General features: G+C 54.6%; 2 protein-coding genes across 5 annotated transcripts; one reads left to right on the top strand and one right to left on the bottom strand.

Moving 5' to 3' along the window:
• Positions 1-1,536: 1,536 nt before the first annotated feature.
• Positions 1,537-15,193, bottom strand: TP53 (tumor protein p53). 4 transcript variants are annotated; one of them, XM_044249002.1, is made up of 11 exons: positions 15,027-15,193; positions 5,598-5,699; positions 5,418-5,439; positions 5,094-5,327; positions 4,562-4,748; positions 4,363-4,475; positions 4,025-4,134; positions 3,652-3,788; positions 3,494-3,567; positions 3,050-3,156; positions 1,537-2,476 (listed from the first exon to the last, which is right to left on the bottom strand). In XM_044249002.1, the coding sequence occupies exons 2-11, from the start codon at positions 5,669-5,671 to the stop codon at positions 2,395-2,397; spliced, it is 1,140 nt and encodes a 379-aa protein (XP_044104937.1). In that variant the 5' UTR covers positions 5,672-5,699; positions 15,027-15,193; the 3' UTR covers positions 1,537-2,394. The 4 variants fall into 4 exon arrangements, with proteins under 4 accessions (XP_044104937.1, XP_044104940.1, XP_044104939.1 ...); XM_044249005.1 differs by lacking the exon at positions 15,027-15,193 and adding an exon at positions 12,056-12,079; XM_044249004.1 differs by lacking the exon at positions 15,027-15,193 and adding an exon at positions 9,954-9,978.
• A 1,065-nt stretch (positions 15,194-16,258) lies between these two features.
• Positions 16,259-26,383, top strand: WRAP53 (WD repeat containing antisense to TP53). The gene is made up of 10 exons (XM_044249001.1): positions 16,259-16,727; positions 16,883-16,981; positions 17,242-17,353; positions 24,021-24,109; positions 24,362-24,452; positions 24,560-24,692; positions 25,245-25,453; positions 25,665-25,768; positions 25,895-26,029; positions 26,118-26,383. The coding sequence occupies exons 1-10, from the start codon at positions 16,327-16,329 to the stop codon at positions 26,362-26,364; spliced, it is 1,620 nt and encodes a 539-aa protein (XP_044104936.1). The 5' UTR covers positions 16,259-16,326; the 3' UTR covers positions 26,365-26,383.
• Positions 26,384-26,790: the final 407 nt, after the last annotated feature.

Genomic DNA, 26,790 nt, shown 5'->3' on the forward strand with positions numbered 1-26,790 from the left:
CTTAAAGTCATCACCCTGAGATCAAGAGTTGCGTGCTCCGCCAACTGAGCCCCCCAGGCACCTTTCTTTCTTCTTTTAAATTAATGGTTTTTATTCCCCATAAGCTCCTGCTTTTGGATTTACCCTTTCAACCAAGTTTGCTTTCTCTTCCAACAATTTGTTTCTTTTTTAGGATGCACGCTAGGTTCCTTTTATTTCTCTCTCTCTCTCTTTTAGAATAATGAAAGCATTTGTGGCTATGCATTTTCCTCAGAATACATCTTTTGCTGGGTCTCATAGCTTTGGGAACCCTGTGTTCCTGCAATCAGGGAGGTAAGTTGGTTAGCATTCTGGATCGCAATGGTACTGGGCTCAGGCTTTGAGCTTGAGGGCAGAGGCTGTGTCTGCCACAGGCAGGGAAATGGGAGTCAGGGGTGCTGGACGCTGGTCAGAAGGGAGCTCCAAGGTGACCCATCTAGCAGAGTGAGGAGACAAAATGAGTTTCGAGAGCTCTGGTTTGCCAAGGCAGGAGAACCGTCTCTCAAGGAGATGGTTCCAAGTCTCCTGGGGAGTGTTTGGCATTCCCCAGTGAGAAAGAGAAAGAAGGCAGTTTTGAGGCCAGGGAAGCTGGATCCTTGGGGCAAGCCACAGTACTCCCACAGGCACTTGAAACCTGGTTGATAAGGCTGAGAAGACAGTGGCCTCAGAAGCCTCTCCAGACCTTAGCACCCCCCCACACACCTCTAGGGAGGTGGGCCAAGCCATGTTCCCACTGTCTGGCCATTCCTCCAGGCACTGGCTCAGCCAGCAGCAGGGGACAGGGAGAGCTCATCCCCAGCCCCCCTCCCTGGGAGCCAGCAGCACCGAGGAATAGGACAGGAGGGGGTGCTGGGCTCCCCAACCTCAGCTCTCCTCCCTACTCCAAGAAGCCCTTTGAAAGGTTTTCTTGGCAGAGTTTAAAGCTTCAATTCATTGAATTGCCTGGCGTCAGGCCCAGTTTGAGGGGATGCCGGGAAGGCCCCGGCCCCACACCCCAGCCCTCACCTTAGCCGCCCCCACTTTTCCTGGGACCCAGGCTGGCAGGCCTCCCCTGCTCTCTGTCTTCATCTGTCGTCGCCTGCTGCCTTTCCCCTCGGGGACCCAGGTGTCCCGTTCCTCTCCTGTGGAGCAGATGGCGACCCCAGAGGCTCAGTCTTGCTAAATCAGACATTTAAATCCCATAATCCTCGGTGAGAGGTTGATGGAGGGGGGCAGCGGCCCAATCCTAGAAGCAGGGGCAGGAGAGAACCTCGTGCCAGGCCTGGCGGGAGGGGAGGAGGGACAGTTGGTTCCCGAGTTATGAATGGAGTCCCCCCCCCCCCCCTTGTTGTCATGCAGCCCGCAGACTGACCCAGTCTCCAGCTTTTGTTCTCCTCTGGGAGCCCCGGCCTTGGGCGCCCCCCAGCCCACGCTCCTGGGACACTCAGGTGGCTGTCTCCCAGCGTTCCCTCCTTCCTCACCCCTGCCGTGCACTGGGCCCCACACAGCCAGCCCAGGTGCCCGCCCCGCAGACGCACAGGGGGTACCAAGTTTTATTGTAAAATAGGACATCGGTACAAAAAGGGGATATAAAAGGGGAAGAGGAGGAGGGGGTATGGATGATGAGTGCAGAGTGCAGAAGAAATTCACCCTGAACCAGGCGGGGAGGCAAAAGCCCTCGGCAGATACAGACCCGACACCATGGGATGGAATCAGTCCTCCAGGCTGCGAGATGGGATGAGATGCTGGGGGTGCCGGGGCTCCCCAGGAGGTTAGACAGGATTTGGCCATGCCAGCAAGGTGGGGACCCCTCGTCAGCTGCCCATCACAGAAGCTGTGGTCACCCACCCACCAGCAGGGACAGGGAGCCAACGACACCCACGAAGGCACCAAGGCACAGGCACCATGGGAGAAAAGGGCTGCTTGGGGGGGTCAGACATACACCATTTCATTCTTCCTCACAACAAACTTCGTGAGGTAGGTATGGTTATCAGAATTTCATAAAAATGGACTATGAAATTAGGAAATTTCAACCACTGGCTAAAACGGTAGAGAACTGGGCTCAGAGCCCAGTCTGTGATGGCTTCGAAAATGCACCTGACATTCAGGAACATTTTCCTACCTTTCCCACGGTTCCTCACAGTAAAAATCTTTAAAAACCAGCTGGAACGTCCTACGTCCCCCCCCAACCAACTGACCTTGGAGGCCACCTCCTTTAGGAGCGCGTTAGGGCAAGGTGGATGGAAGAACCCCGGGCTTCTGTGGGGTACACCTGTACCAAAGCAGTCAACACACCAAGCAGGTGTTCCAAGTCCCCAAAATGCCAGGGAGGGAGGGCGGGGGGCGGTAGGGAAGGGTCAGCAGGGGCAGGGCGGGGGCCACAGGAAGCAGGGGACATCAGTCTGAGTCGGGCCCCTCTCTCTTCAGCATCGGTTTTTTATGGCGGGAGGTAGACTGCCCCTTCTTAGCCTTCAGGTGGCTGTTGGGAGACAAGGCGGGGAGAGGTGACATCAGCGAGTGGGAGGCTGGGGCTCCTTGTCCTAGATGTAGGCTAAGGGAAATTTCAGTTAAAATGGCTGCAGCCAGCTACAGGCATGTTGGCTGAGCACCTGGGGCACTTCCATGTTTTCTCTCCCTCTTCCCCCACCCCCTGACAAGCAAGGAAACAGAACCGAAGAAGGGCAGTCACAAGGCCACACGGACCTGCTCGTCCTTGGCTGGGCTGGGGGGTCTGTCCCAACCCCACTGTGTCCAATACTGCCCCATGGTTATCAGGCCCCTAAATGAGTCCCCAGCTCTGCACTAGAGGTTGCTGGAAATGACGAAGAGGTACCCCACTGTTCACCCCTTGAAGGGTCTGGGGACCTCCCAAGGCTGGAACGGGGTTGTGGGATTGACCTGTGGGAGATGGAAGCAAGTCTGGGCAGGGTGCCCCCCCCCCCCAGGGCATCAGCTCAGTTTGACCTTGAAGGTAGGATAAGAACGGAATCCTGTGGCTTTCCAAGGTGGGAAGGCAGGGGCTGGAGGCTGGGTGAGGGCCCCGGTCACTCACCTGGAGTGAGGCCTGCTTCCCCCTGGCTCCTTTCCGTTCAGGGCATCCTTCAGCTCCAAGGCCTCATTCAACTCCCTGAACATGTTGTAGCGTTCAAGGCCACGGATCTGTGCCAGGGGAAGGGAGGGAGAGAAAATCGTGAAGGCAAAGCCCAAAGGGCATTCCCTGTTGGCTTGAGGTAAACTGTAATCCGCAGCGAGGGATGGCTGCCCCCTGAAGGCAGGGGGCCTAATTGCAGGCAGAGCAGCCCAGAAAGAAACCAGCATTCTGGGAGCTGGGCTTGAAACCCATCTTCAAGCCAGCAACATTCACTTCCAGGGACAAGAGCAGAGGGAAGGATGGACAGAGGACCAGGGCCCAGCCTCCCGTCTGCTCCGTTCTGTTTTTCTTCCCTCCTCCGGTCCCACTGAGTGGGAGCCTGCCTGTCCCCGCCAGACTGGGTACCTGAAGGGTGAAGTACTCCCCATCCAGCGGCTTTTTCTTTTGCGGGGGAGACGAGCTGGTGCTGGGAGGCAGTGCTGGGAAGACAAGAGAAGGGCACATTGGGAGCCGAACTGCACCCTCCTGTGCTCCCCCTGCCTCCTCTAGTCCTGCCTGCTTACCTCGCTTGGTGCTCCCGGGGGGCGGCTCAGGGCAAGGCTCCCCCTTCTTGCGGAAATTTTCCTCCTCTGTGCGCCGGTCTCTCCCGGGACAGGCACAGACGCGTACCTCGAAGCTGCTCCGTCCCAGCACATTACCACTACCCCAGGCAAGAAGACAGAAGCAGGTGGCAGTGAGGGAGGTGAGCCCTCTCACCAAGCCCCCTCAAATCCCAACCGCCCTCATCCTCTGTGGAGCCTGAGCCAGAGGAATAGTAAGAAGCCACAGGGCCAGAGAGGTTCCGAGGCCACAGAAAGGAAACCGGGGGAAGCAGAGGGCGCGAAGCGGGCAGCTGGGAAGAGTAGGAAGGATGGGTAAGGCAGGAAGGGGCCCTACCTGGAATCTTCCAGAGTGATGATGGTGAGGATGGGCCGGCGGTTCATGCCCCCCATGCAGGAACTGTTACACATGTAGTTATAGTGGATGGTGGTGCAGTCGGAGCCCACCTGAGACAGCAGACAGGCCTGCGATCAGGCTGCCCCGCCCCCGGGGGCAGGACTGTAGTCTCCGCAGGCCTCAGTTTCCCCCACCTCGGAATGGGAATGACCCATCCAGCTCTGCACCCCGCAAGGGGCCGTGGAGAGGTTGAGTAAGGAGAAGAAAGCCCCCCTATGTCCCACCTGACAAGCCCCTCCACCCCTCCCCTCCCAGAGAGCTCAGACACCAAAGCAGACCTCGGGCGGCTCGTAGGGCACCACCACGCTCTGCCGGAAGGTGTTCCTGTCGTCCAGGTACTTGGCCCGCAGGTTTCCCTCTACCCGGATGAGATGCTGAGGCGGGGCCAGACCTGTAAGCAGAGCCATCGGGGAGGAGTCAGGGGTCTGAGGTCTCCGGGCACCGGCAATGCCCGGTCTGTGCCCCCGCCCCGCTCACCATCACTACTGTCTGAGCAGCGCTCATGGTGGGGGCAGCGCCGCACCACTTCCGTCACAAACTCCGACTTCTTGTAAATGGCCATGGCCCGGACGCAGGTGTCGGCTGGGGGTGGCGAGCTGACCCACAGCTGCACGGGGCAGGTCTTTGCCAGCTGGCAGAACAGTTTGTTGAGGGAGGGGGAGTACTGTAAGGAAAGGAGAGGGGTCAGGGGACGGACAAACAGCCCAAACAACCCCTGGAGGCTGCGAGTGGTGTGCGGAGGGTGGCCAGACATGGCCGGGCTGGAGGGTCTGCATCCTAGAAGCTTACTTTAAAGAGCCAAGGGCTGAATGAGCAAAGGAAACGAGGGAGAGATCCAGGGCCCCATATGATGGGAAGGATGAAAGCCCAAGGTCCCAAACTAAACAGGTAAGACTGACAGCAAGTGCAGACTGGACAGGCACCCCAAAGTCCCAAACAGAAAAAGCCAGGGGGCGTGTGGCCAGGTACCCAACGTTCCCAGGGTAACCAGCCCCTGAGGGCCACTGACCGTGCAAGTAACAGACTTGGCTGTCCCGGAATGCAGGAACCCCAGACGGAACCCATAGGCGCCAGGGTAGGTCTTCGGGGAAGGGACAAAAGATGACAGGGGCCAGGAGGGGGCGGGTCCGGGGGCTGCGGGCACAGGAGTCGCCGGCATCCTGGGAGCGTCATTGGACCCTTCTCCCAGCCAGTTCACACCTTCTGACAGCAGTTCATCCACTGCAGGGGACAGCTCAGAAGACTGCAGGTGTGGAGACAAGAGTCAGAGGGCCAGGTCCTCAGCCCCCGGCCCCGCAGGCCCCTACTGGCTCTCCCTACATCCCGTCCTTACCAGAACATTGTTTTCAGGAAGCCTGGAAGACAAGAGCAGGAAGTCAGCGCTGGCGTTTGCCCACCACCCCCCCACGGGCATCTACCAGGGGGCTGGGGATCGGGGTGGGTGGGCAGGACAGGCAGGATGGGGCAGTGGTCCCGGGAGGCTGGTGAGGAGCCTGCCCTGCCTTCCACTTACAGGTTCCACAATTCGGAAAATGTCTCCTGGCTTAGAGGGGGGTCGATGGTGAGCTCGGACTGTGGGTCCTGCATTGCAGTTCCTGGGAATGGAGTGTGGCCACTGGGGAGAGCAAAGTGGGGGTTCCAAGTGAGACACACCCAACCCCGGGACCCCCAACCCTGAGGCAGGGTGGATACTTCCACCAACACCATACCAGGTCCAAGATGCCATGGCCCTGGCCTCAGCCTCCCCAAGAGCAGGGGCGTTGCACCTGCCCAGCCCCTCGAGGGCGCAGCCCAGCCCACCTGTCCTCAAGGCACAAAGATAACCAGAGAGGGAATTCCAGGCTTCCCACCAGGGGGTCCACAGCCTTCCTGAAAGGGTACCCTAATTTTTTTGTTTTAAATATTTTATTTATTTATTTGACAGACGGAGAGCACAAGTAGGCAGAGAGGCAGGCAGACAGAGACGGAGAAACAGGCTCCCTGCTGAGCAGAGAGCCTAATGGGGGTCTCGATCCCAGGACCCTGGGATCATGACCTGAGCCGAAGGCAGAGGCTTTAACCCACTGAGCCACCCAGGCGCCCAAGGGTACCCTACTTTTGCCCTCTGTCTTGGTAATAAGGATGAAGCATGTCAGCCCACATCCTCCACCCGGGGGGGGGGGCAATACCTCCCCAGACGCCCACATTCCCCACCTGACCCCCTTCATCACGAAGTTTCCTGAAGGACCGCCATCTCCACCCCCACCCCCGGCTTAGGACTCCCTGGCTTGCCTCTCTGACCTCATCTTCTAGCACTCTCCAGCCACTGGCAGCCTTCTCTGCTACCAGACACAGTCCAGTTTACCCCGCACTGGTGGTTCCCTTTACTGGGAACCCTGGGGTCAGCCACTGTCTTGGGGGAGGCACGTTCTGGGACCTCATCTTCACAGCTCCTCAGGGGTGTTTGCCCAGTCCACCCAAAGACTGCCCGGTCAGGTTCCCTGATTGTGGTAAGCAGGTGAATGGCTGTGCCCCGGTCGTGAGCCAGGGTTGTCAATGGAGCAAGCAGTTCACAGGGGTGGTCCCAGTCCTGGCCCGGGCACCTACCAGGCTATGCTTCCACCGCCTCCTGACATCTTCCCCAAGTTTGACATGAGTTTTTTGGAAAAAACACGCCCCCTGTGGATGTCCCTGTTCATGACCTGTGTCTTATAGAGCGGGGACAAGCCCATCACCCCTACCCCCGTGGCTCCTCCCACCATTCACCTGCTCCTGGGCCTGATTTCTTATGTACATAAGAGTCTGTGAAATCCATTCATGTGTGTTAATTCATTTGTCCAGAGAACCACAATGGCCGCCCTAGGCAACCTCCCCCCAACAGGTGACCCCCACAGGTGAGGAAGCTGCGTCTCAAGAGAGAGGGGAAGGGATCTGCCCACAGCACACACATGGGTAAACAACAGAACTTCTGCTAAAAATGACCATTCAGGGGCACCTGGGTGGCTCAGTGGATTAAAGCCTCTGCCTTCGGCTCAGGTCATGATCCCAGGGTCCTGGGATAGAGCCCCGAATTGGGCTCTCGGCTCAGCAGGGAGCCTGCTTCCCTTCCCCCCTCTCTGCCTGGTTCTCTGCCTACTTGTGATCTCTGTCTGTTAAATAAATAAACAAAATCTTTAAAAAAAAAAAAAAAAAAAAGAAAAAAGTTCTCCAGTGCGGAGGTTGGCAAAGGGCTCCTTATCACAACTGCCATTGCTAACTGGCGTGAGTGAGGAATGGACAATGCCTGTGCAGGGAAGAAGGCAAGAGGGGGCGGCCGGGGTAGAGATCCCGAACGTTTGCTTGGTGGGGAAGGACCAGGACCTCCGCCCCGCATCAATGATCAAAAGAACTTTGAGATTTTCATGGAAGGGAGTTTCAGAAGTCAAAAGCCCTGAGTTTGACACTGTACTATTACCTAACATTTGCAGGGCAACTTCCCCTACCCCAAGGGCTAGCCTTTCGGCCTTCTCACATACAGGCAGGGAGTTTTGCTCATCTCTGTGTGCTTGGTGAAACGTACCCAGGACCGGAGACAGGAGCAGCAGGCTAGGCCTGCATCCCAGCCTCACCACCTAATCACTGTGTCATTTGGGGAGGTTACTTAACCTCTCTGGGCCTCAGTGTCCTCTGCTTTAAAATAGCACCCTACTTATTATGGGGAACACACAGAGCTGAGACGAGTGCCTGGCACATAATAAGAGCTCAACAAACATGTGCCTTTTCAGGACTGTCCCATTTTGTTAGTTCTATACTGCAGGCAGAATCACTAGAAAACCTTTTCAGAGCAGGTTCCTTCCCAGGGGTGAGAATCAAGGGCCATTACATTTTCCAAAGCTGAACCAGACTTTCCAAACAGTTCGGGTGGCAGTACCTTCCCTGGTACTCTCCTCCGAGGCACCCAGCCCACCACCATCCCAACAGTGGGGGTTGCTTATCATCCCCACGGGGGCCCACTGCTCCCCGTGGCTTATCCCATTAATCCTCTCAAGAAGCCAGTACCCTAGGTATCATCTTCAGCTGCAGGAGCGGAGGTTGAAGGAATTAACTCGCTTACCCAGGTTCAGAAACCTCTCCAGGGGCAGGGGGAGGGATTTGAACCTGGGCTGTCCAAAGCCACACCCAAGCTCTAAATAATTAGGCTTCTAAATACATCTGGAGTCTGGTGTAACAAACTTTCTTCGTTGAAAGCTATGACCAGAAAACAAAACACAAAAAAAACAAGAAACAAGATGATGATTCTACAGAGTAATAAGGCAGAGTCTGGCAACTTACTACTTCACAAAACCATGTCTAGGCAGACCCCCTTAGAAGACACTCCAATGGGGAAGCATCACAAGTCTTTCACAAAATATGTTGATGCCAGTGTTCTCCGTGAGATGATGAGAAACATTACTATGTATCGGTAGGGAAATACCTACTACATGAAATGCCCACAAGACACATTCACTGAGGCAGTTTTTTTTTTTTTAAAGATTTCATTTATTTATTTGACAGAGAGAGATCACAAGGAGGCAGAGAGGCAGGCAGAGAGAGAGAGAGAGGAGGAAGCAGGCTCCCCGCTGAGCAGAGAGCTTGATGCGGAACTCGATCCCAGGACCCTGAGACCATGACCCGAGCCGAAGGCAGCGGCTTAACCCACTGAGCCACCCAGGCGCCCCTCACTGAGGTAGTTTGAAGAGATGAATTTATCTGTGTGTATGGAACTAGACATAGCTCAGATACAGGCTCATTAAAAAGTAGTTGGCAATGGGCTGCCTGCCTGGCTCAGTGGGTTAAGCCTCTGCCTTCCGCTCAGGTCATGATCTCAGGGTCTTGGGATCAAGCCCTGCATGGGTCTCTCTGCTCAGTGGGGAGCCTGCTTCCCCCACACCCCCGCCTGCCTGTGATCTCTCTGTCAAATAAAAAAAAAAAAAAAAAAAAAAAAGGCCAAACACAGTAATGTAAGTAGTTTATGTGAATTACAAATGCAGAATAACTATAGTCAACCCTTGAACAATGTGGGGGTTGGGGTAGCGCTCCCCTGTGCTGTTGAAAATCCATGTGTATCCCTTGAGTGCCCCCAAATGTAACTGCTAACAGCCCCCTGCTCAGCAGAAGCCTTACCGATAATATAAACAATCAAGGGGCGCCTCAGTGGCTCAGTGGGTTAAAGCCTCTGCCTTCGGCTCAGGTCATGATCCCAGAGTCCTGCTCTCTGCTTGGCAGGGAGCCTGCTTCCTCCTCTCTCTCTGCCTGCCTCTCTTCCTACTTGTGATCTGTCTGTCAAATAAATAAATAAATTAAAAAAAACCAATCAATTAACACATATTTTGCATATTTATTATATACTATATATATTTTTAAAAAACATTTTATTTATTTGACAGGGAAAAAGGGAGAAGCAGACTCCACACTGAACAGAGTCCAATGAAGGTCTCGATCCCAGGACCCAGAGATCACTACCTGAGCCTAAGGCAGATGCTTCACCAACTGAGCCACCCAGGGGCACCTTATATACTATATTCTTAAAGTAGCTAGAGACAGGGGTGCCTGGATGGCTCAGTCAGTTGAGCGTCTGCCTTTGGCTCTGGGGTTGAGCCCCCTCATCGGGCTCCCTCTCAGGGAGGAGCCTGTTTCTTCCCCTGCTCCTCCTCCTTCTCGTGCTCTCTCTCTCTCTCTTTCTCAAATAAATAAATAAATACATAAAATCTTAAAAAAAAAAAAAAAGCAAGCTATAGATAATACTATAGGTAATCACAAGGAAAAAAGAAAGACATTCACAATACTGTACTGTATTTATCCGAAAAAAGCCATGAATAAGTGGTCCCATGCAGTTCAAACCCATGCTGTTCAAGAGTCAACTGTAGGGCACCTGGGTAGCTCAGTGGGTTAGACTGCTTCCTTCGGCTCGGGTCATGATCTCAGGGTCCTGGGATCGAGCCCCACATCGGGCTTTCTCCTCAGCAGGGAGCATGCTTCCTCCTCTCTCTCTGCCTGCCTCTCTGCCTGTTTGTGATCCTCTCTGTCAAATAAATAAATAAAATCTTAAAAAAAAAAAAAAAGAGTCAACTGTATTTACTGCTTACAAACATATATATGTGAAAATATGAAAGGCAAGAATAAAAACTTACAAAGATATGACAGTGATGCTCTCAGACAGGGGGAGATACGTATGCTCATGGGACTGGGGGTACTGGTCAAAGGGTTCTAGCTTGAATAACGAAGAAAAATAAAAAGGATGGTATTCATACATTACTTGTAGATTAAAACAGGGACACAAATAAGACAAAATGTTAAATGTTATAATTATTTGGTGAGACTATGAGTGTTTGTTATTCTCATCAGTGTTTTTCTAAAAACAAAAAACAAAAAACCTGAAAAAGAAAATTGCGTAAGACCTATTATGGATAATTTCAAACACATAAAAAAGTTAGAAAACCATTTGACTACACTTATGGTCTTCTCCTGGGCTCTCTTCTGTTCACTGCTATGTCCTACAGTAGCTTTATAGTAATCTTGAAGTCAGCTAGTTTAAGACCTCCAACTTTGTACTACATTTTCATTTTGGAATCAGCTTGTCAGTATCTACAAACAGACCTGCTAGGATTTTGACTGGGATCAAATTAAATGATTTTGGAGAGCCTGACATCTCACCAATATTGGGTGTTCCATCCAGGAATATGGTAGTCTGTTATTTAAATCTTCCTTAAATTCACACAGCAGTTTGCAATTTGAATACAGAACGCTTGTCTACCTTTTGTTCAATTTATCCCCAGGTACGCCATGTTTTTGGGTGCTTTGCAGGTGGCATTGTTTTTATAATTCATTACCTGACTTCAGATTCAATGGTTGCTATTATATAAAAATATAATTCATGTATATTGCTTTTGAAATCTGTGACCTTGCTAAAATCACTTATCACTTGTGGTAGTTTTTCTTTTCAAGATTTTATTTTTAAAGTAGTCTCTACCTCCAAGGTGGGGCTCAATACCTTCAGTATTGAAGGGATGAGAATCAAATCCTAGTTCCTGATCTTAGAAAACAAGCATTCAGTCTGTCACAATTATGTGCTGATGGTAACTTGATTGGGGGTGCCCTTTATCAGACTGAGAAAGTTTCCCTTTTCCTACTTTGCTGGGAGGTTGGCTTCTCTTTTCTTTTTAAAAACATGAATAGGGGCACCTGGGTGGCTCAGTGGGTTAAGCCGCTGCCTTTGGCTCAGGTCATGATCTCAGAGTCCTGGAATCTAGTCCCACATCGGACTCTCTGCTCAGCAAGAAGACTGCTTCCCTCTCTCTCTCTTTCTCTGCCTGCCTCTCTGTCTACTTGTGATCTCTCTCAAATAAATAAATAAATAAATAAATAAACACGAATAGGTGTTGGATAATGTCAACTGCTTTTTATGCATCTGTTGAAATGATCATAGGATTTTTATCCTTCAATCTCTTAATGTGGCAAATTACACTGGCTGATTTTTAAAATGTTACAACCTTACTGCAGTCTAGAGTTTACCTAGAGATAAACTTTACTTGGTCAGGATGTATCTACCATTTTTATAGATTAACAGATTTGATTTGCTAAGATTTGTCAGATTTTTGCATATATATAAATATAGCAAGAATGTTTACTTTTTTAAAAAAAGATTTTATTTATATATTTGACAGACAGAGATCACAAATAGGCAGAGAGATAAGCAGAGAGAGGAGGAAGCAGACTCCCTGCCGAACAGAGAGCCCAATGTGGGGCTCCATCCCAGGATCCTGGGATCATGACCTGAGCCAAAGGCAGAGGCTTTACCCCACTGAGCCAGCCAGGCACCCCTGTTCTTTACTTTTAACATCCTTGTCTGGTTTTGGTATTAGGATTCTCAGGATATCATTAAATTAATTAACTAATCATGAAATTAGTAAGATTGGTATTGTTTCTTCCTTGTATGTTTGAAAAGAAGAACAAAGAAACAGAAAATAGGGGCACCTGGGTGGCTCAGTGGTTTAAAGCCTCTGCCTTCGGCTCAGGTCACGATCTCAACATCCTGGGATTGAGCCCCGCATCAGGCTCTCTACTCAGCAGGGAGCCTGCTTCCTCCTCTCTCTCTGCCGGCATGCCTCTCTGCCTACTTGTGATCTCGGTCTGTCAAATAAATAAATAAAAATCTTTAAAAAAATTAATTAATTATGGCTCAAAGACCTAAGTATAAAACCTAAAACTGTAAAGGTTCTCGAAAAAAAATATCCCAGAGTATCTTCATGATGTTAGGGTCAGCAAAGATTTTCTAAACAGGTCACAGAAAACGTTTGAAAGACAGAAGATGAATCTTCTGTTGCTCCTTCGTAGACCCTGACAGAGAGAGAAGCAACAGGTCAGGAGAAAACACAGATACTGACAAGAGACCTATCCAGAAAATATAAAAAACTGCTCTGCAGCAGAACACAATTTAAAAATTGTGGCGCCTGGGTGGCTCAGTGGGTTAAGCCTCTGCCTTCAGCTCCAATCATGGTCTCAGGGTCCTGGGATGGAGCCCCGCATCGGGCTCTCTGCTCAGCAGGGATCCTGCTTCCCCCTCTCTCTCCCTGCTTCTCTGCCTACTTGTGATCTCTGTCAAAAAAAATAAATTAAATCTTGAAAAAAATAAGAAAGCAAATAAACCCACTTAAAAAAATGGGGGAAAGATTTGAAGAGCCGTTTCCATGATGACATAGGAATGGCCAATAAGCACGTGGAAACTGCTCCCAGCTAAGAGGATTGCATGTTAAAACTACAATGATGGGGCACCTGGGTGGCTCAGTGGGTTAAGCCTCTGCCCTCAGCTTGGGTCAGGGTCTCAGGGTCCTGGGATCCAGCCCAGCACCAGGCTCTCTGCTCAGCAGGGAGCCTGCTTCCTCCCCCAACCCTCTGTCTGCCTCTCTGCCTACTTGTGATCTCTCTCTCTGTCATATAAATAAATAAAATATTAAAAAAACCAAAACCCCACAAAGATGCACCACATTAGAAAGACTGACAAACCAAATGTGAGGAAGGACGGCTCTTGCTGGTGAGACTGGAACACAACCACTGTGAAACATTAGAATTTAAAACATGAAGTTTAGGTCTCCACTCCTACCTAGCAATTCCATGCCCCATGCCCAAGCAGTTATCCAAAAAACAAACAAAAACAAAACATGAAAACATAGGACTACGAAGAGAATTGTACAGGAATATTCACAGCAGCTTTATTCGAAACAACCCCAAACAGGAAACCACTCAAATGGTCACCGAAAGGAGAACGGATAAACGATCCACGCTTTAGTCCTGCGATGAGATGTGCTAATACAAAGGACCAAGAACACCGACACACGACGGATACGTTCAGGGACACGGAGGGAGTCGCAGGCGCGGGTGCTGCCCACCAGAAGCCTACGCCAGGGAGCACAGACGGCGTGGGTCCATTTACACGACGCTCTCCAACGGGCAAAACCGGTGACGGAACTCAAAATAAAGCCGAGGGTCTGCGGCTGACTGGGGGAGAAGCACGAGTACTTTCTCGGGGGCGATGAAAACTTTCATTTTGACAGGCTGGGAGTGAGTTGCCAAAACTCGTCTAATTGCAGTGGGTGTAAATACGGCTTCGATTTCGGAACGAGCTGCACACACGCGGCGCGCAGAAGCAGATGCGCGGCAGGTGCGCAGGTGGGTGGGCGCAGGCTGGAAGCACCGCACGGGGAAGGTCGCACGCGCGGGAGGCCGGACCCTAGCCCCTCCGGCTCCCTCCGGCTCCCTCCGGCTTCCTTCGGCTCCGCTCGGCTCGGCGGGCCCCGCCCCCTCCAGGCCCGCCCCTTCCGCCCCCACGACGTTCGCTCTGCGTCGGAAATCGGAATGGCTGAACCCGCGAGCCGGATGCCAAAGAGACCGTGTCTCGGCCACAGACAAACGGCGCCTCGTCGCACTGTCATAGTCAAGTGTCAAACGCACCCGCTCTCGAAAACCCCCGGGACCTGCCGTCGGCGCGCTGTCTGAGAGCCCCCTCCCTCGCAGTGGTCGCGTCCGCGCGGCGGAGCCGGTGGGGTGGAGCGCACCATTCACAGAGGGGGAGGGACCGAGGTTGGCGTCCAAACAGACACTCCCTCCCGCCCCAGACTGACAGCGGAGTGGTCCTGCGAGGGGGAAAAAAGTGGAGGAGGGGGCGAGCGGCCCCGTCCGCGCGGAAGCGGAGACCGGCTCCGTGACATCTTCTCTGTTTCCCCGCAGTCGGGGGACAGTGAGCCGCTCCGGAAAAAAGAAACCGGAAGCCCTGCGGCGCAGGCAGGAGTGTAGAGGTGCAGCCGCACAATAACGAGGCTCGCGGGCCTCCTGGGCTGGGCCGTGTCCCCGGTTGCGCGGGCAGGCCTCGCGTGGGGCACTTCCCACTCCCGCGATGGGAGGTCCGGCCGGGTTTTCTCCGTCCAGCGGAGCCGGGGCCGGCGGGGAAGCCCCCTCTGGGAAGGACAAAGGTCCGGAAGTTGGGGGACCTCCGCAGCTCGGGCTTCCTGCATCGGCCCCAGAATAACCACGGCGGAATGGAGCCCGGGGTTCCACCAGAAGGCGGGGGGCTCGACAATCCGAGGCCACGGGTCCCCGGGATCCCGAGATCCGAAAATCTCAGATCCTGATGCTTTGTGCGTCTTGTTTCAGGGCTTCCCGCACCCAGCTCTGGGAGGGGTGGGGCGGCGAGGCACCCCTTAGGCCGCTGCAGGTCCCACTGTCCTGTCCAGCCGCGAGTCCGGCTGGTCCTAACATCCCCATCACCGCCACCCAGGCCTCCCCGCACTGCATTCCTAGCCTGCTGCCGCCAGCCAAAGCTCCAGCCCCCCAGAGCGCTACGTCCCTAGTGCCCCACCCTCAGCCCCCCACGACTCTCCTGAGCTGAAAACACACGGAGCCGAGAGCCGGTGACTCAGAGGGGACTCATCTGGCTCAGTCAGGAGCTTACCCGAACCTCGGGGGAGCGTGTCACCGTCCCGGGAAGCACGCTCCGAGGCCGGACGCCCGGTGACCCCGGAGCCCAGCGGCTACCTGCGCCCAGGATCGTGGCTCTGGACTTTTGGGAGGCTCAAAACTTTTAGCGCCAGTCGGAGCACATGGGAGGGGAAAATCCCAATCCCAGCAACCCCCGCGAGGCTCCTGGCACAAAGCTGGACAGTCGCCATGACAAGTAAGGGCAAGCCGCTCGCCGGCGGGCGGAGGCGGTAGGAATGGAATCCGAGAGGAGGGCGGGGACACAGTCTGACTTCGTGCCGGGCGGGTGCTGTCGCCGCTCGACGTTGCGGGTGGGGAAGTTCGGCAGGCGGGAGCTGCGAGCGCAGAGTTGGTGGACACCATTTTAGAAGACTCCTGCCGCCGTGTCACACGCGAAGGTGGGAGGAAGAGGGTCCTCTGCACTTGTCATTCCTCTTCCGGCAGCTAAAACGTCACCTGTTAGGAAGGACTTCCTCAGTATCTGAATCCAGCGAATTCCTTCAGATGCTCTGCATCACCCTATCCTGCTGACTTTCCCTCACAGCCCCAACCTTTCTCCGCAAAGATTTCTCCTCGCCTTGAACTCACAGCAGCATGAGCCTTAGGGGCAGAGACCTTGCCTCCCATCGTATCCATTGTTGTCTCTCCCAGTGCTAGTGCAGGACTGGGAGCAAGGATGGGCTCCCTAATAAACACCGAACGAATGAATGGAAAGAGATCGAAGTCAGGAATTTGGTGGCATGAGAAGCAAAAGAGGGTCAAAACCTGTAAAATCAGACACAGCGCTCGCGCCCTCTGCCGGTGAGGGAGGCAGTGGGTACTTTAAGAGTGCGCGATCGAGACGGCAGGGGGAGCTCAGACTCTTCTCGCCGAGGCAGAAGCTCTCGGACTACAACACCCGGCAGCCACCAGGGGCCCCGCGGCTCGATGGGAACGATCCTGCGTGGCCTGTTGCGTGCCTGCCCCGCCCCTCCCGTGGGTCGCCCGCGAAATGTGATCGGGGATGCGGAGGGCCAATGGAAAGGTGGGGCCAAATCCCGCGAGAGCGAGCGGCTCTCGGCGACCCGCGGGGCTGAGGGACTCTGTGCTTGCGGTCTAGCCGCGTTCACCGGTTGGCCTTTCCTCCCGGGGGTCTGCCGTGCCCTCCCGGAAGAAGGCAGAAGGCCCCGCGGGTTCTCAGGTCTGCGTCCGGGAGCAGGGTGAACTTCGGGGCGCTGTGGGTCCAACGGGACGAGGCTTGCGGCCGAGGCCGGCGCCCGCGCTTCTTCGGCAGCATGAGCGCGCCCGAGGCGCCCGGGTTGGCCGCGGACTGCCTTGCTGCGGACCAGGCCCCCGCTCCGGCCTCCCCGGCCGACGGAAGTACGGATCCCGCCCTGCTGCCGCCACCGCCCCCCGTGGACGGTGACGAGCCCCCAGCCGGGGACGATCCGCCGCGCCAGTCCCCGGATCCCGCGGCTGGTTCCCAGGAGGCGGGGGCGGGCGGCTCCGCTTCTTCCTCCCCCGCCCCGGAGGTGGGCCTCGCTGCTCCTCGGGAGTTGAGCCCTCGAATCGAGGAGCCCGAACTTTGCGAAAACGTGAGCCTTCCTGCAGAAGAGGCGAACGCGCCAGAGTCGGGGCCGGGGGAGGCCGGGGAAGGCATGTCTGAGGACCCCGCCCCGGAGGACGAGGGATACCCGTAAGTGGGGATGGGGACCGTTGCGGCCGGAGGAGATCGGGAGTGGGAGATGCGTGGAAGTGCACCACTCGTTCTTGGCCCCGCTTGTGCAGGCCCGCTTCCTCCTTGCTTGCCGACCCCCTTCTTATCGTCCCCCTCCCCCATCTTCCTTCTAGCACTTGGAACTACAGCTTTTCCCAGCTACCTCGGTTTCTCAGTGGTTCCTGGTCAGAGTTCAGCACCCAACCCGAGAACTTCTTGAAAGGCTGCAAGTGGTAAGTTAGGGTAATGGGGCCGGGAGATAACCGTGCTCAGTATTTTCGCCATAAAATAAAAATCCCAGTTATCTGGGAGAAGAAGTAAGAGGTCTTCTTGCACTGAGTTTACATTTCATGTAGGGTTCTGTGTCTTCTGCTTTCCTCAAGGCCTTGCGTGGGGTGGGAGGCTTACCTGTGGCAGGCGTAGGCTCAGTCTTAGTCCTGCACTTGGAAAATAGAGCCCTGTCCAGCTTTCTAACTTTTCCCTGTTCCTACAGGGCCCCTGATGGTTCCTGCATCTTGACCAATAGTGCTGATAACGTCCTGCGGATTTATAATCTGCCCCCTGAGCTGTACAGTGAGGATGAGCAGCTGGAATATTCGGAGATGGTAAGGGTAGGAGCTACCTGTGCCCTCTCACGGGGGGCTGCACATTTCAGTCCCTCATGTGGGTGGAGAAAGTTGCATCACGTGATTGCTGTTCACACACAGGACGTTTTTGCATGAGTGTATGCAGGCGGCATTTCCTGTCCAGGATGTGCAGGTGTTTAAGAGGCATCCAGTTTTCCTTTAGTCGGGAATACATGCTTTCTGTATGAGAGTAGGAGCTTTCTCAGGGCAGCGTTTCAGTGACTTAGATGTTTATTGAATGACCACCGACATGTCAGTTAGTGTGTCTGCCGCTGGGATAAAGGGCGGAAGGTGGCAGATGAAGAGCTGGCTTGCTTTCTTGTGGGGAGCTCGATGACACAGACACAAACCGATAAAGAACAAGGTTCATCCCGCATCATGATACATGTCGTGGAGGGAAGAAACGGGATGAGGAGGGACTGGTTAGAGGAGATCATTTTAGGTACAGTGGTTAGGAAGGAGCCCTCAGAAGAAGAGAAGTTTGAGCTGAGATGTGAGGGACGGTGGGATGAGTCACGTCGAGGGCTGTAGAAGGAGCCGTGCAGGAAGAGGCAGTGACACTACAGAGACCCAGAATGGAGCAGGAGCTTTGTGTGTTCAGGGAACAGAAAGGAGGCCGCATGCATGGACTGAGGCCAGTGAGGGGGGAAGTGAGGATGGATGCCGTGACCCATGCTGTGTTGCATCTGGTGGGTCGGCCATTTGGTGTTGGGAAACCGGAGGAGAGTTTTAAAACAGAAGAGCAGAATGATGGTGGAAGTTTAAATGATTTTTTTTTTTTTTAAGATTTTATTTATTTGAGAGAGACAGAGTGAGAGAGCATGGGAGGGAAGGTCAGAGGGAGAAGAGACTCCCCATGGAGCCAGGAGCCCGATGTGGGACTGGATCCCAGGACTCCGAGATCATGACCTGAGCCGAAGGCAGTTGCTTAACCAACTGAGCCACCCAGGCGCCCCAGATGGTGGAAGTTTAAAGAAGAGGTTATGGTGAGCAAAAGTGAATGTGTCTGTCACGGTTTGGGTGAGAAGTGGTGGCAGCAGGAGAAATGGTGAGGCGTGAATGGATCCGAGATGTGTTTTGTAGGACGTGGAGGTGTGGGGGGGGGGAATCAATCAAGGGTCCAGGTGTTTGCAGCTGGGTAGGTCGTGGCACAATTTCCCAGGAGGAAACGGATAGGAAGAGGTATGGGGGCAAGTCAGGGGTCCTTAGATCTGTGAAATGTGAAGCTGAGGGAGACGTTGGGGTTGGGGGTGTAGTTTGGGAAGCGGAGTCGCATGTGGATGGTACCTGGTGTTTTGTGAACGGATCCAGTCTGGAGTGTAGCTGGGGATAGAGGGGACTAGCAAAGCCCCAAGCACTCCAGCAAACGGAGTGGAGGGCAGCAGGGGTGGCAGAAGCAGACGCAAAGAGTCAGGTTTCATGTTGTTGGGGCTGAGACACATTGAGAGAATGACCCAAGAAGACAGTGACCTTGGCAAGAACACGTTCCAAGGAGTGACGGTGGCAGCTGAGTAGGATGAGGGGAAGAGAAGGTGGAGACGATTCTTTGGAAGGTTTTCTTGTGGAAGGGAGTTGAGAAATGGAATGGTGACCGGAGGAATATGGGGCCAAAGAAGGGCTAACAGGGTGCTTCCGCAGGGTCGGGAATAAGCCGGGAAACGGAGGAATTGGTGCTGGGAGGGTCGGGGAACAGGTCCCTGAGGGGCAGGCTGAGGACCTTGTTAGATGCAAAGTCCTCCCCTGGAGTAGGAAGAGAGGCAGCTCGCTGGTGGTTGGAGGATTTCCACATCTCCTCTCGCTTGGCTTCTCGGCGCAACATAAAGGGAGGTTATCAGTTGAAGGAAGCGGGTGCATGGGGTAGCGGAGAAGGTGTGAATGATTGGTCCGGGGGAGGCAGAGATCTGAGGCAGCAAGGAACGTGGTAGTGTGGCTGTTCTGTGCTCAGCGCCCCCTGGAAATTTGCTGCCACTCATCTAAAGTGAGGCCCTGTGACTGCATCACTCACCTGTCTCTCCGCAGCCAGTGAACGGGCTTATTTTCTCGGTTGGTAAAGTGAGGATGGGCGTTGTGGCGCCCAGCTCATGGGGTAGCTGGGGGAATTAAAGGAACTAACATAACGTGGACGAACTGGGGCCTGTTTTATTTTCAGTAAATGCTAGTCATCGGTATTAGTTGAGTCAGGCCTGGAATAAGGGGCTTGTCGGGCTGGGCTTGACGGCAGAGAAGGACGGGGGTCCTGAGAGCCTCCGCAGGACAGGCTGTGAAGCTGGTTGTTTCGAATGTAAAGCAGGGCAGGAAATGGACTGGAAATGCACTCTTGATGAAGCAGAATAATTGTGGCAGAAACAGAGCAAGTCAGCTGGGTGGGAGACGGTAGAGGCAGAGGCTGGGGTGTGACAGGGTGCGGGACTCAGCTATGGGAGTGGCGGCCGATGACAAGGGAAGGCGGTGGCTGCGGGTGCTCCGGAAGGCGAGCCACTGGGAGAGAGCAGTGTTGGAGGGACCCACTCGTTCTTTTGATGATTCCTTTGGTGAACACATTTCTGTGGAGCTCATCCTATGTGCCAGGCCCTGTTTCAGGTGCTCGGATTAGTCGGGAAAACGGACACACACAAGTCCCCGTCCTCTTTGTGTGATAGCCAATAACCTAGCACAGGGATAGGCACTAAAGAAGTGACCAAGTAAGCGGTTTACCTGGCAGGTGCCGTGAAGAAAAATAAAGTGAGCAGGGGGACCGGGCCGCAGACTGCAAATTTTAAAAAGCACGGTTGGGAAAGATCTCACTGTTAAGGTGATGTTTGAGCAGAAACGTGAAGGAAGGGAGGGAGCGAACTGAGCTGACATTGGGGGTAGAACACACTGGGCACAGAGAGGACTGAGCTCTCGGGTCGCAGTGGGAGTGAACATCACTGTGGGAGTGAATGTCACCGAGAGCCTTGGAAATCTGTGGGGAGGGAGGCAGGGAGCGGGTCCCACCTCCCTGCACTTGCCCGTGGTTCTTGAAGCAGAAACCAGTGGGGTCTCGGGGACAGACAGGTGTGCTGGGCTCTTCTGCAAGAGCCCAGGAGCGGGGCTGTTGAGAAGAGCGTCTGAAAATGTGGCCGGCTGGGAATGGATCGCACTGGCCGGTTTACGAGGAACAGGAATGCTGGAAAGGGAGAAAGCCGTAGTCATCAGCCACCGCTCTACAGAAGTCAGCCCTTACCTTTACCTGTCCATATTTTCCAAGCTTGTACTCCTCGGAAGCATTCTCCGAGGTCGTGAGCCTGTAGACGGTGGTTGTATAGCTACTGCTTTATTTCTTAACAGTCGTGTCCCAAGTGGTCTCCACGGTTCGTGTCCTTGTGTCTGATGCTGTGGTGGGGGCCTTGGATCAGTCATTCCTGTACCCAGACAGTCGGGTTTCCAGGAGTTTTGTATCATAAATTGTCCAGTGGCCACCTTCGCGTGTTTTGATGGAGATTTTTCTTTTCTTTTCTTTTCTTTTCTTTAAGGATTTTATTTATTTATTTGACAGAGAGAAATCACAAGTAGACTGAGAGGCAGGCAGAGAGAGAGAGGGAAGCAGGCTCCCTGCTGAGCAGAGAGCCCGATGCGGGACTCAATCCCAGGACCCTGAGATCATGACCTGAGCGGAAGGCAGCGGCTTAACCCACTGAGCCACCCAGGCGCCCCGGAGATTTTTCTCATAAGAGAGATCTTAAGAGCAAGAAAGACCCTGGGTTGGTAGCGTCGGTATTTGCGTTGTGTCCTGCACTGTTAGTGTGTACGTCCAGGCCTGTCACAACTTCACTCCTAGACAATCTACTGGCTGGGTCTACAAGCTCAGTGTGTGCAAATGGGGGAGGCCCAGTTGGAGTATTTCCCGATACCCCTTTCTTCTTCCCAACATAGTCTCCTAATTCCTCTCCTCCTGTCTCTGACTTTTCACAGAGCTTTCTGGAACTCCCGTTGCTAACTCCCCGGCCTCGGCCCTGAGTGTCTCCCTACTGTGGAGATCTCACCCGAGGCCTTCACTCCCTCTAACCTTACCCAGGGGAGACCCCACATCCTCTGTGCCCCGTATATCTCAGGTTCAGGGAGGGGGGCTGTCCTCGTTCCTAGAAGCCATACTTAGACCATCATGCCCTCTCTTTGTAAAGACTTTTCCTTCGAGGCTTACATTGTCTGAGTCTTCTTCATCCACCAGGGATGGGGGCACCTTATGGCTCTCCTGTACACCCCAAGTCTTTCCACCATCTTGGTGACTTGGGGTATCCAAACCAGAAAGCCGGGTCTCATGCTTTAATCTTCCTTTTCCCTGACCCCGACCTCCAGTTAATGGCCAGATTCCATCAAGCACCCCCCCCTCCCGCCCCGAGCTTTCAGATCCATCTGCTTCTGCACACGCTGCTGCCCTTGCTTTAATTCAGGTCTTATTATCGGGGCCTTATGTTACTGGAACAGTTTCCTGTCTTCACTCATTAAGACGTTTGACGCTGACTGCTGATGATACACTAGGTGCTGGGGAGACGGGTGAGCCAGACAGGATCCTTACTTCCTCAGACGGGTATGGTGCGGGGTGAGGGGCATGGAGGGCTGTAGGAACCCGGAGCGGAGCAGCTTACTCTGCTGAGGGGTTAGGGAGGGCCTTCCCATGGAAGAAGCGTCTAAGAGACCAGAAGGGTGATTAGGATTCAACCAGAAGGAGTTGTTGAGGGAGCTGAAGGGAGAACATTCCAGACCTGGACGCGAGTGAAAGTCTGCAGATTGGGGTGAGTTGGCACCTTCTGGGGACTGGCAGTTAAAACGGGAGGGAGATTTTAAAGGAGTGAGTCTGGAGGGATGAGCCGTGAGAGGGGAGTAGGGGCCTGTCCCCTGGTAAGGAGGTTGGGGCTCACGCTGAGAGTATGTGGGCTCGCTAAACATTTTAAGCAGGAGTGTGTTGCTGGACAGATTTCCAGCTTAGCAAGGTCTCTGGGGCCTGCAGCTGGCTGCAGCGTGGAGCAGCCTGGAGTACTTGCCGTGTTGTGGTGACACTGGCAGGATGGCAGCGGTTGGGCCTGGCACTGGGAGGGAGCGCACACGTTCAGGAGAGCCCCGGGAGGTGGGCCTGGCGGGCTCAGGTCCCCAGCAGCCCCATGAGCGGGGCTCATGTCCCGGTTGCAGACAGGCTGGACCAGGAGGGGAAAGGGAGTGAAGAGGTTGGGGTCAAGGCTGTGCTCAGATGGGAGGCTTAGACGTCTGGCTGCGGAGCCCAGGGGGAGCGGAAGGTTCAAGGAAGCGGGAGCCAGGTCCCTTCCAGATGAGCTGACTTCCACGGGACGCCGAGCAGCAGGCAGCCCCGGGTTGCCAATGGGCGCTTCGGCTGGAGTGCATCCTAGCGGAAGGGACGACGTGTATGCTGCAGAGCTGTCCTCGCACACGTGCTCTGGGACCCTCCGGGCACGCCCGCTGGAATATGGAGACACCAGTGACCCATCAGCAGAGGAAGGCAGTGAGCACGCTGCTGTCCCGCTGCGGAGGGGCCTAAGTTAGAGCTCACACGGCACTGTGGTGACATCTCCAGGTCGCAAAGGGAGGTCACCCATCTGGCACTGTGGGCACTGAACGGAAAGGCATCCAAGACAATGATGTTTGGGGTGTTTTTTGTATGAATGTATTTTTTCTTAAAGATTTATTATTTGTTAGAGCAAGCGAGTGACCGTGTGTGTGCAAAGGGAGAGAGATTAAACAGACTCCACGCTGACCTTGGAGCCCAACACGGGGCTCGATCCTGGGACCCTGAGATCGTGATCTGAGCCCAAATCCAGAGTTGAACACTTAACCCAAAAAGCCATGAGGCGCCCCAGTAAGAACGTATTTTTAAAGAGATGTATGAGAATGACAAATTTGTTTACCTCTGAGGGCAGGTTTCCTTGGGAAGAAGTTTTAACTGTTATATTTTACTTTATAAGCTGATTGGAGGAGTCACAAGAGTTTTTGAAAAATACTTCTTTGCTGGGCAGCCCTCTCTGGTCCCCTCTCTCTTCAGGGGTTTTGTACCATCACTGCATAAACTTTGTTTTGCTGTCTTATCAAAAAAGCCCCCAAAACCAAAAAAAAAAACCTTTGCATGTTTGGACCACTTAATACTTTTTTTTTTTTTAAAGACTTTTTTTATTTCACAGAGATCACAAGTAGGGAGAGAGGCAGGCAGGGAGAGAGAGGAGGAAGCAGGCTCCCTGCTGAGCAGAGAGCCCAATGTGGGGCTTAATCTCAGGACCCTGGGATCATGACCTAAGCCGAAGGCAGAGGCTTTAACCCTCTGAGCCACGCAGGCGCCCCAAACTACTTAATAATTTTTTTAAGGATCGAGTGGGATCTAGTAGGTGCTCAGGAAGCGTATCAGTAGTTGGTTCTTGGTCTTTGTGTGGGGATATTCTTTGCTTCTAAGTGTATAAAAAGCAAAATGATAAGCCTGTGGGCCTTTTGGCGGCCCACATCTGACCTCAAGGTCTAAGCTGACCCTCGGACACAGAGATCAGGATTCTGTTCTTCCTGTTAACCCCGTCTGCCTTGTGCCTGGTCAAGTGCCGACAGCGCCACTCTGTCCTGACCCTGCTAGAGGCGTGACTCTGCCCCCTTTTCCTGCCAGTGACCCAGGCATCCCTGCATCTCTGCGCAGGCTCCTGTCCTCCGCATGGTGGAAGGTGACACCATCTATGATTATTGTTGGTTTTCTCTGATGTCTTCCGCCGAGCCAGACACTTCCTAGTAAGTGACATCCTTTGCTGCCCCCTGCCTTCCCTTCCCTTCCCTTCCCGTCCCATCCCGTACCCCCCGTACCCCCCCGCCCCGCCTCCCTTTCAAGGGGACCCTCTACTGAGAGGGAACTACGGGCTGCTAGGGGTTTCTAGGGGAGGACAGCCTGGTGTACCCTTGAGATGCAAGCGGAGAGGGCCGGTCAGTTGGCTTCCTCCCCTTCCTTTGACAGCACCGGGACCTCAGTGTCCGTGTCTCTCTCAGCGTGGCCAGCAGCAGCCGGGAGAACCCCATTCACATCTGGGATGCATTCACCGGAGAGCTCCGGGCTTCCTTTCGGGCCTACAACCACCTGGTAGGGAGTTCCCCACCCAGGCCCAGGGCTCAGCCTGGCCCCACATTCCCTCCATGGGGACAATGGAGGCTTTGCTGGGCCTGTTTGCAGTGCTTTCCTGCCCGCAGGACGAGCTGACTGCCGCTCACTCGCTCTGTTTCTCCCCGGACGGCTCTCAGCTCTTCTGTGGCTTCAACAGGGCTGTGCGCGTCTTTTCCACGGCCCGGCCCGGCCGTGACTGTGAGGTCCGAGCCACGTTTGGTAAGCATCTGTGCCTCCCAGGGGAGGAGGAAGAAGGGCACTGCCCCTTCCAGAGGGCCCTTGTGCGAGCCAGGGGACCAGGTGTGGCCCATCCTCTTCTGGACAGCCCAGGGAGGCAGGCTGTACTCAGTGCACAGAGGAGAAAGCAGGTTAGGGAGCAGGCGGAACCTTCCCAGGGTCAAGCTGCGAGGTAAGGAGATGCTTCCCTCCTGAGCCCAGGGCCTGTTGGCCATGTCCCTTTCACTGTCCAAAATCTTGGTACATCTAGGAAATTGGCAGTGAAGCGGATTCGTTTTCCTGTAAGCCTTCAGCTTTCCATTCCTCTAAGAAGACACAGATTTGAGAAGGAAGAAAGAAGTCTTGAGCGTTTAGGTCCTTTGTGGGGATAGAAGGAGCTGGGGAGCCTTGGAGGTCTTTATCCTGCTGTGACAAACGGGACAGGGGAGGCATTGATTCTGGGCTCACGGGACAGGAGACTGAGTGCGCCTCTGATTAGCTTGGTTAGTGTCAGTAGTCCTGCCCTCTGTCCAGCTTCGTTCCTTCCTTCTGTAGCCAAAAAACAGGGCCAGAGTGGAATCATCTCCTGCATAGCCTTCAGCGCCGTCCAGCCCCTCTACGCCTGTGGCTCCTATGGCCGCTCCCTGGGTCTGTATGCCAGTGACGACGGCTCCCCTCTTGCCTTGCTGGGAGGACACCAGGGAGGTGTCACTCACCTCTGCTTTCACCCCGATGGCAACCGCTTCTTTTCAGGAGCCCGCAAGGTAGGGGTCACACCCTGTGAGTCCAGAGAGGATGCACAGAAGGCAGGGGTGGGGATGTCATCTGTGTTGTGCTGGGGGACAGCTGTGGGAAAAAATTCAACCCAAGCTAAGGGAGCATCTGTAAACCTTTTGGGAAACAGGGATGTCTTAAGCGGGGGAGGGGTGAGCTGGGGAGGGCCAGACTGCAGGCCCCTGTGCTCTGTGTCTCCAGGACGCCGAGCTGCTGTGCTGGGACCTTCGGCAGCCCAGTCACCCACTGTGGTCCCTGAGTCGAGAGGTGGCCACCAATCAGCGCATCTACTTTGATCTGGATCCGTGAGTGACCGGGTCCTGCCTGCCTGGGGTCCCAGTGCCCTTGGGATGCCAGAGCCCCTGGATGTGACGGGTCCCTACCCCGGGGGTGGTGAGGAGTCCATGTCACCAAGCGTCTGTCTTCCCCAGGACGGGGCAGTTCTTAGTGAGCGGCAGCACCAACGGGGCTGTGTCCGTGTGGGACACCAGCGGGGCTGGACTGGACGGGAAGCCTGAGCCAGTGCTGAGTTTTCTGCCCCAGAAGGACTGCACGAACGGAGTGAGGTGATCCACTACCAGGGACCTTGGGGTTGGGGGTGAGGAGGGCGGTGGGTCGCTGACGCACCCCTGCCGTCCTTGTCTCTTCCTGCAGCCTGCACCCCAGCCTGCCGCTACTGGCCACTGCCTCAGGTCAGCGTGTGTTTCCGGAGCCAGTGGAGAGCGAGGACGAAGGGGAGCAGGAGGTGGACCTTCCCCTGCTTTCCATGCGCCACGTCCACCTTGAATGTCAGCTTCAGCTCTGGTGGTGTGGGGGGGGCCCGGGCACCGGGGTGGCCGATGCTCCCCAGGGCAAGAAGGGCCAGGGAGGGACCCAGGAATCTGGGGGCGAGTTTCTGTAAAAAAAGGTTTTATACAGTGCGTGAGCCTTTGTGTCTTTTTTTGGGAGGCGCATGATGGAGATGGGGCTGGGAGGAGTACCAGTGGGCTCCCCTGTCCAGTAGCACAAGGGGCTGGCATATCGTTCCCCAAACCAGGGTTGAGAGGTGGGACTAGGCGGGAGCCAATGGGACTGCCGAGCTCGGTGTGAAGTCAAGGGAGCGGGGGTGGGGCTCCATGCCATTGACTGGCGGGTTGCTAGGCGACTCGGTAAACTGAAGGGGGGAACCTGTTTGAAATCTCACTCCCAAGGTGGGGGCGGCAGGGGTCAGGGTGAGCGTGGCTGAGCAGGAATGGCAGGCGCTGTGTGTCAGACTGCTGGGTGTGACTGCGTGAGACCGTGCAGACGGTGACAGACAAGACATTCGCTCCCTCGCGCTCCACACTAG

The sequence above is a fragment of the Neovison vison genome, chromosome 5 (assembly GCF_020171115.1).
Source record: "Neovison vison isolate M4711 chromosome 5, ASM_NN_V1, whole genome shotgun sequence".
NCBI lineage: Eukaryota > Metazoa > Chordata > Mammalia > Carnivora > Mustelidae > Neogale > Neogale vison.

Excerpts from the sequence above, each read along its gene's own strand:
- TP53 (XM_044249002.1), bottom strand. The coding sequence starts at position 5,671 with ATGCAGGACCCACAGTCCGAGCTCACCATCGACCCCCCTCTAAGCCAG. Across the intron at positions 5,328-5,417 it reads TTCCTGAAAACAATGTTCTG|TCTTCTGAGCTGTCCCCTGC; the intron begins GTAAGGACGGGA and ends CCACACCTGCAG. Across the intron at positions 4,476-4,561 it reads CTGCTCAGACAGTAGTGATG|GTCTGGCCCCGCCTCAGCAT; the intron begins GTGAGCGGGGCG and ends CTCTGCTTACAG.
- WRAP53 (XM_044249001.1), top strand. The coding sequence starts at position 16,327 with ATGAGCGCGCCCGAGGCGCCCGGGTTGGCCGCGGACTGCCTTGCTGCG. Across the intron at positions 24,453-24,559 it reads TTCGGGCCTACAACCACCTG|GACGAGCTGACTGCCGCTCA; the intron begins GTAGGGAGTTCC and ends TCCTGCCCGCAG. Across the intron at positions 25,769-25,894 it reads ATCTACTTTGATCTGGATCC|GACGGGGCAGTTCTTAGTGA; the intron begins GTGAGTGACCGG and ends TGTCTTCCCCAG.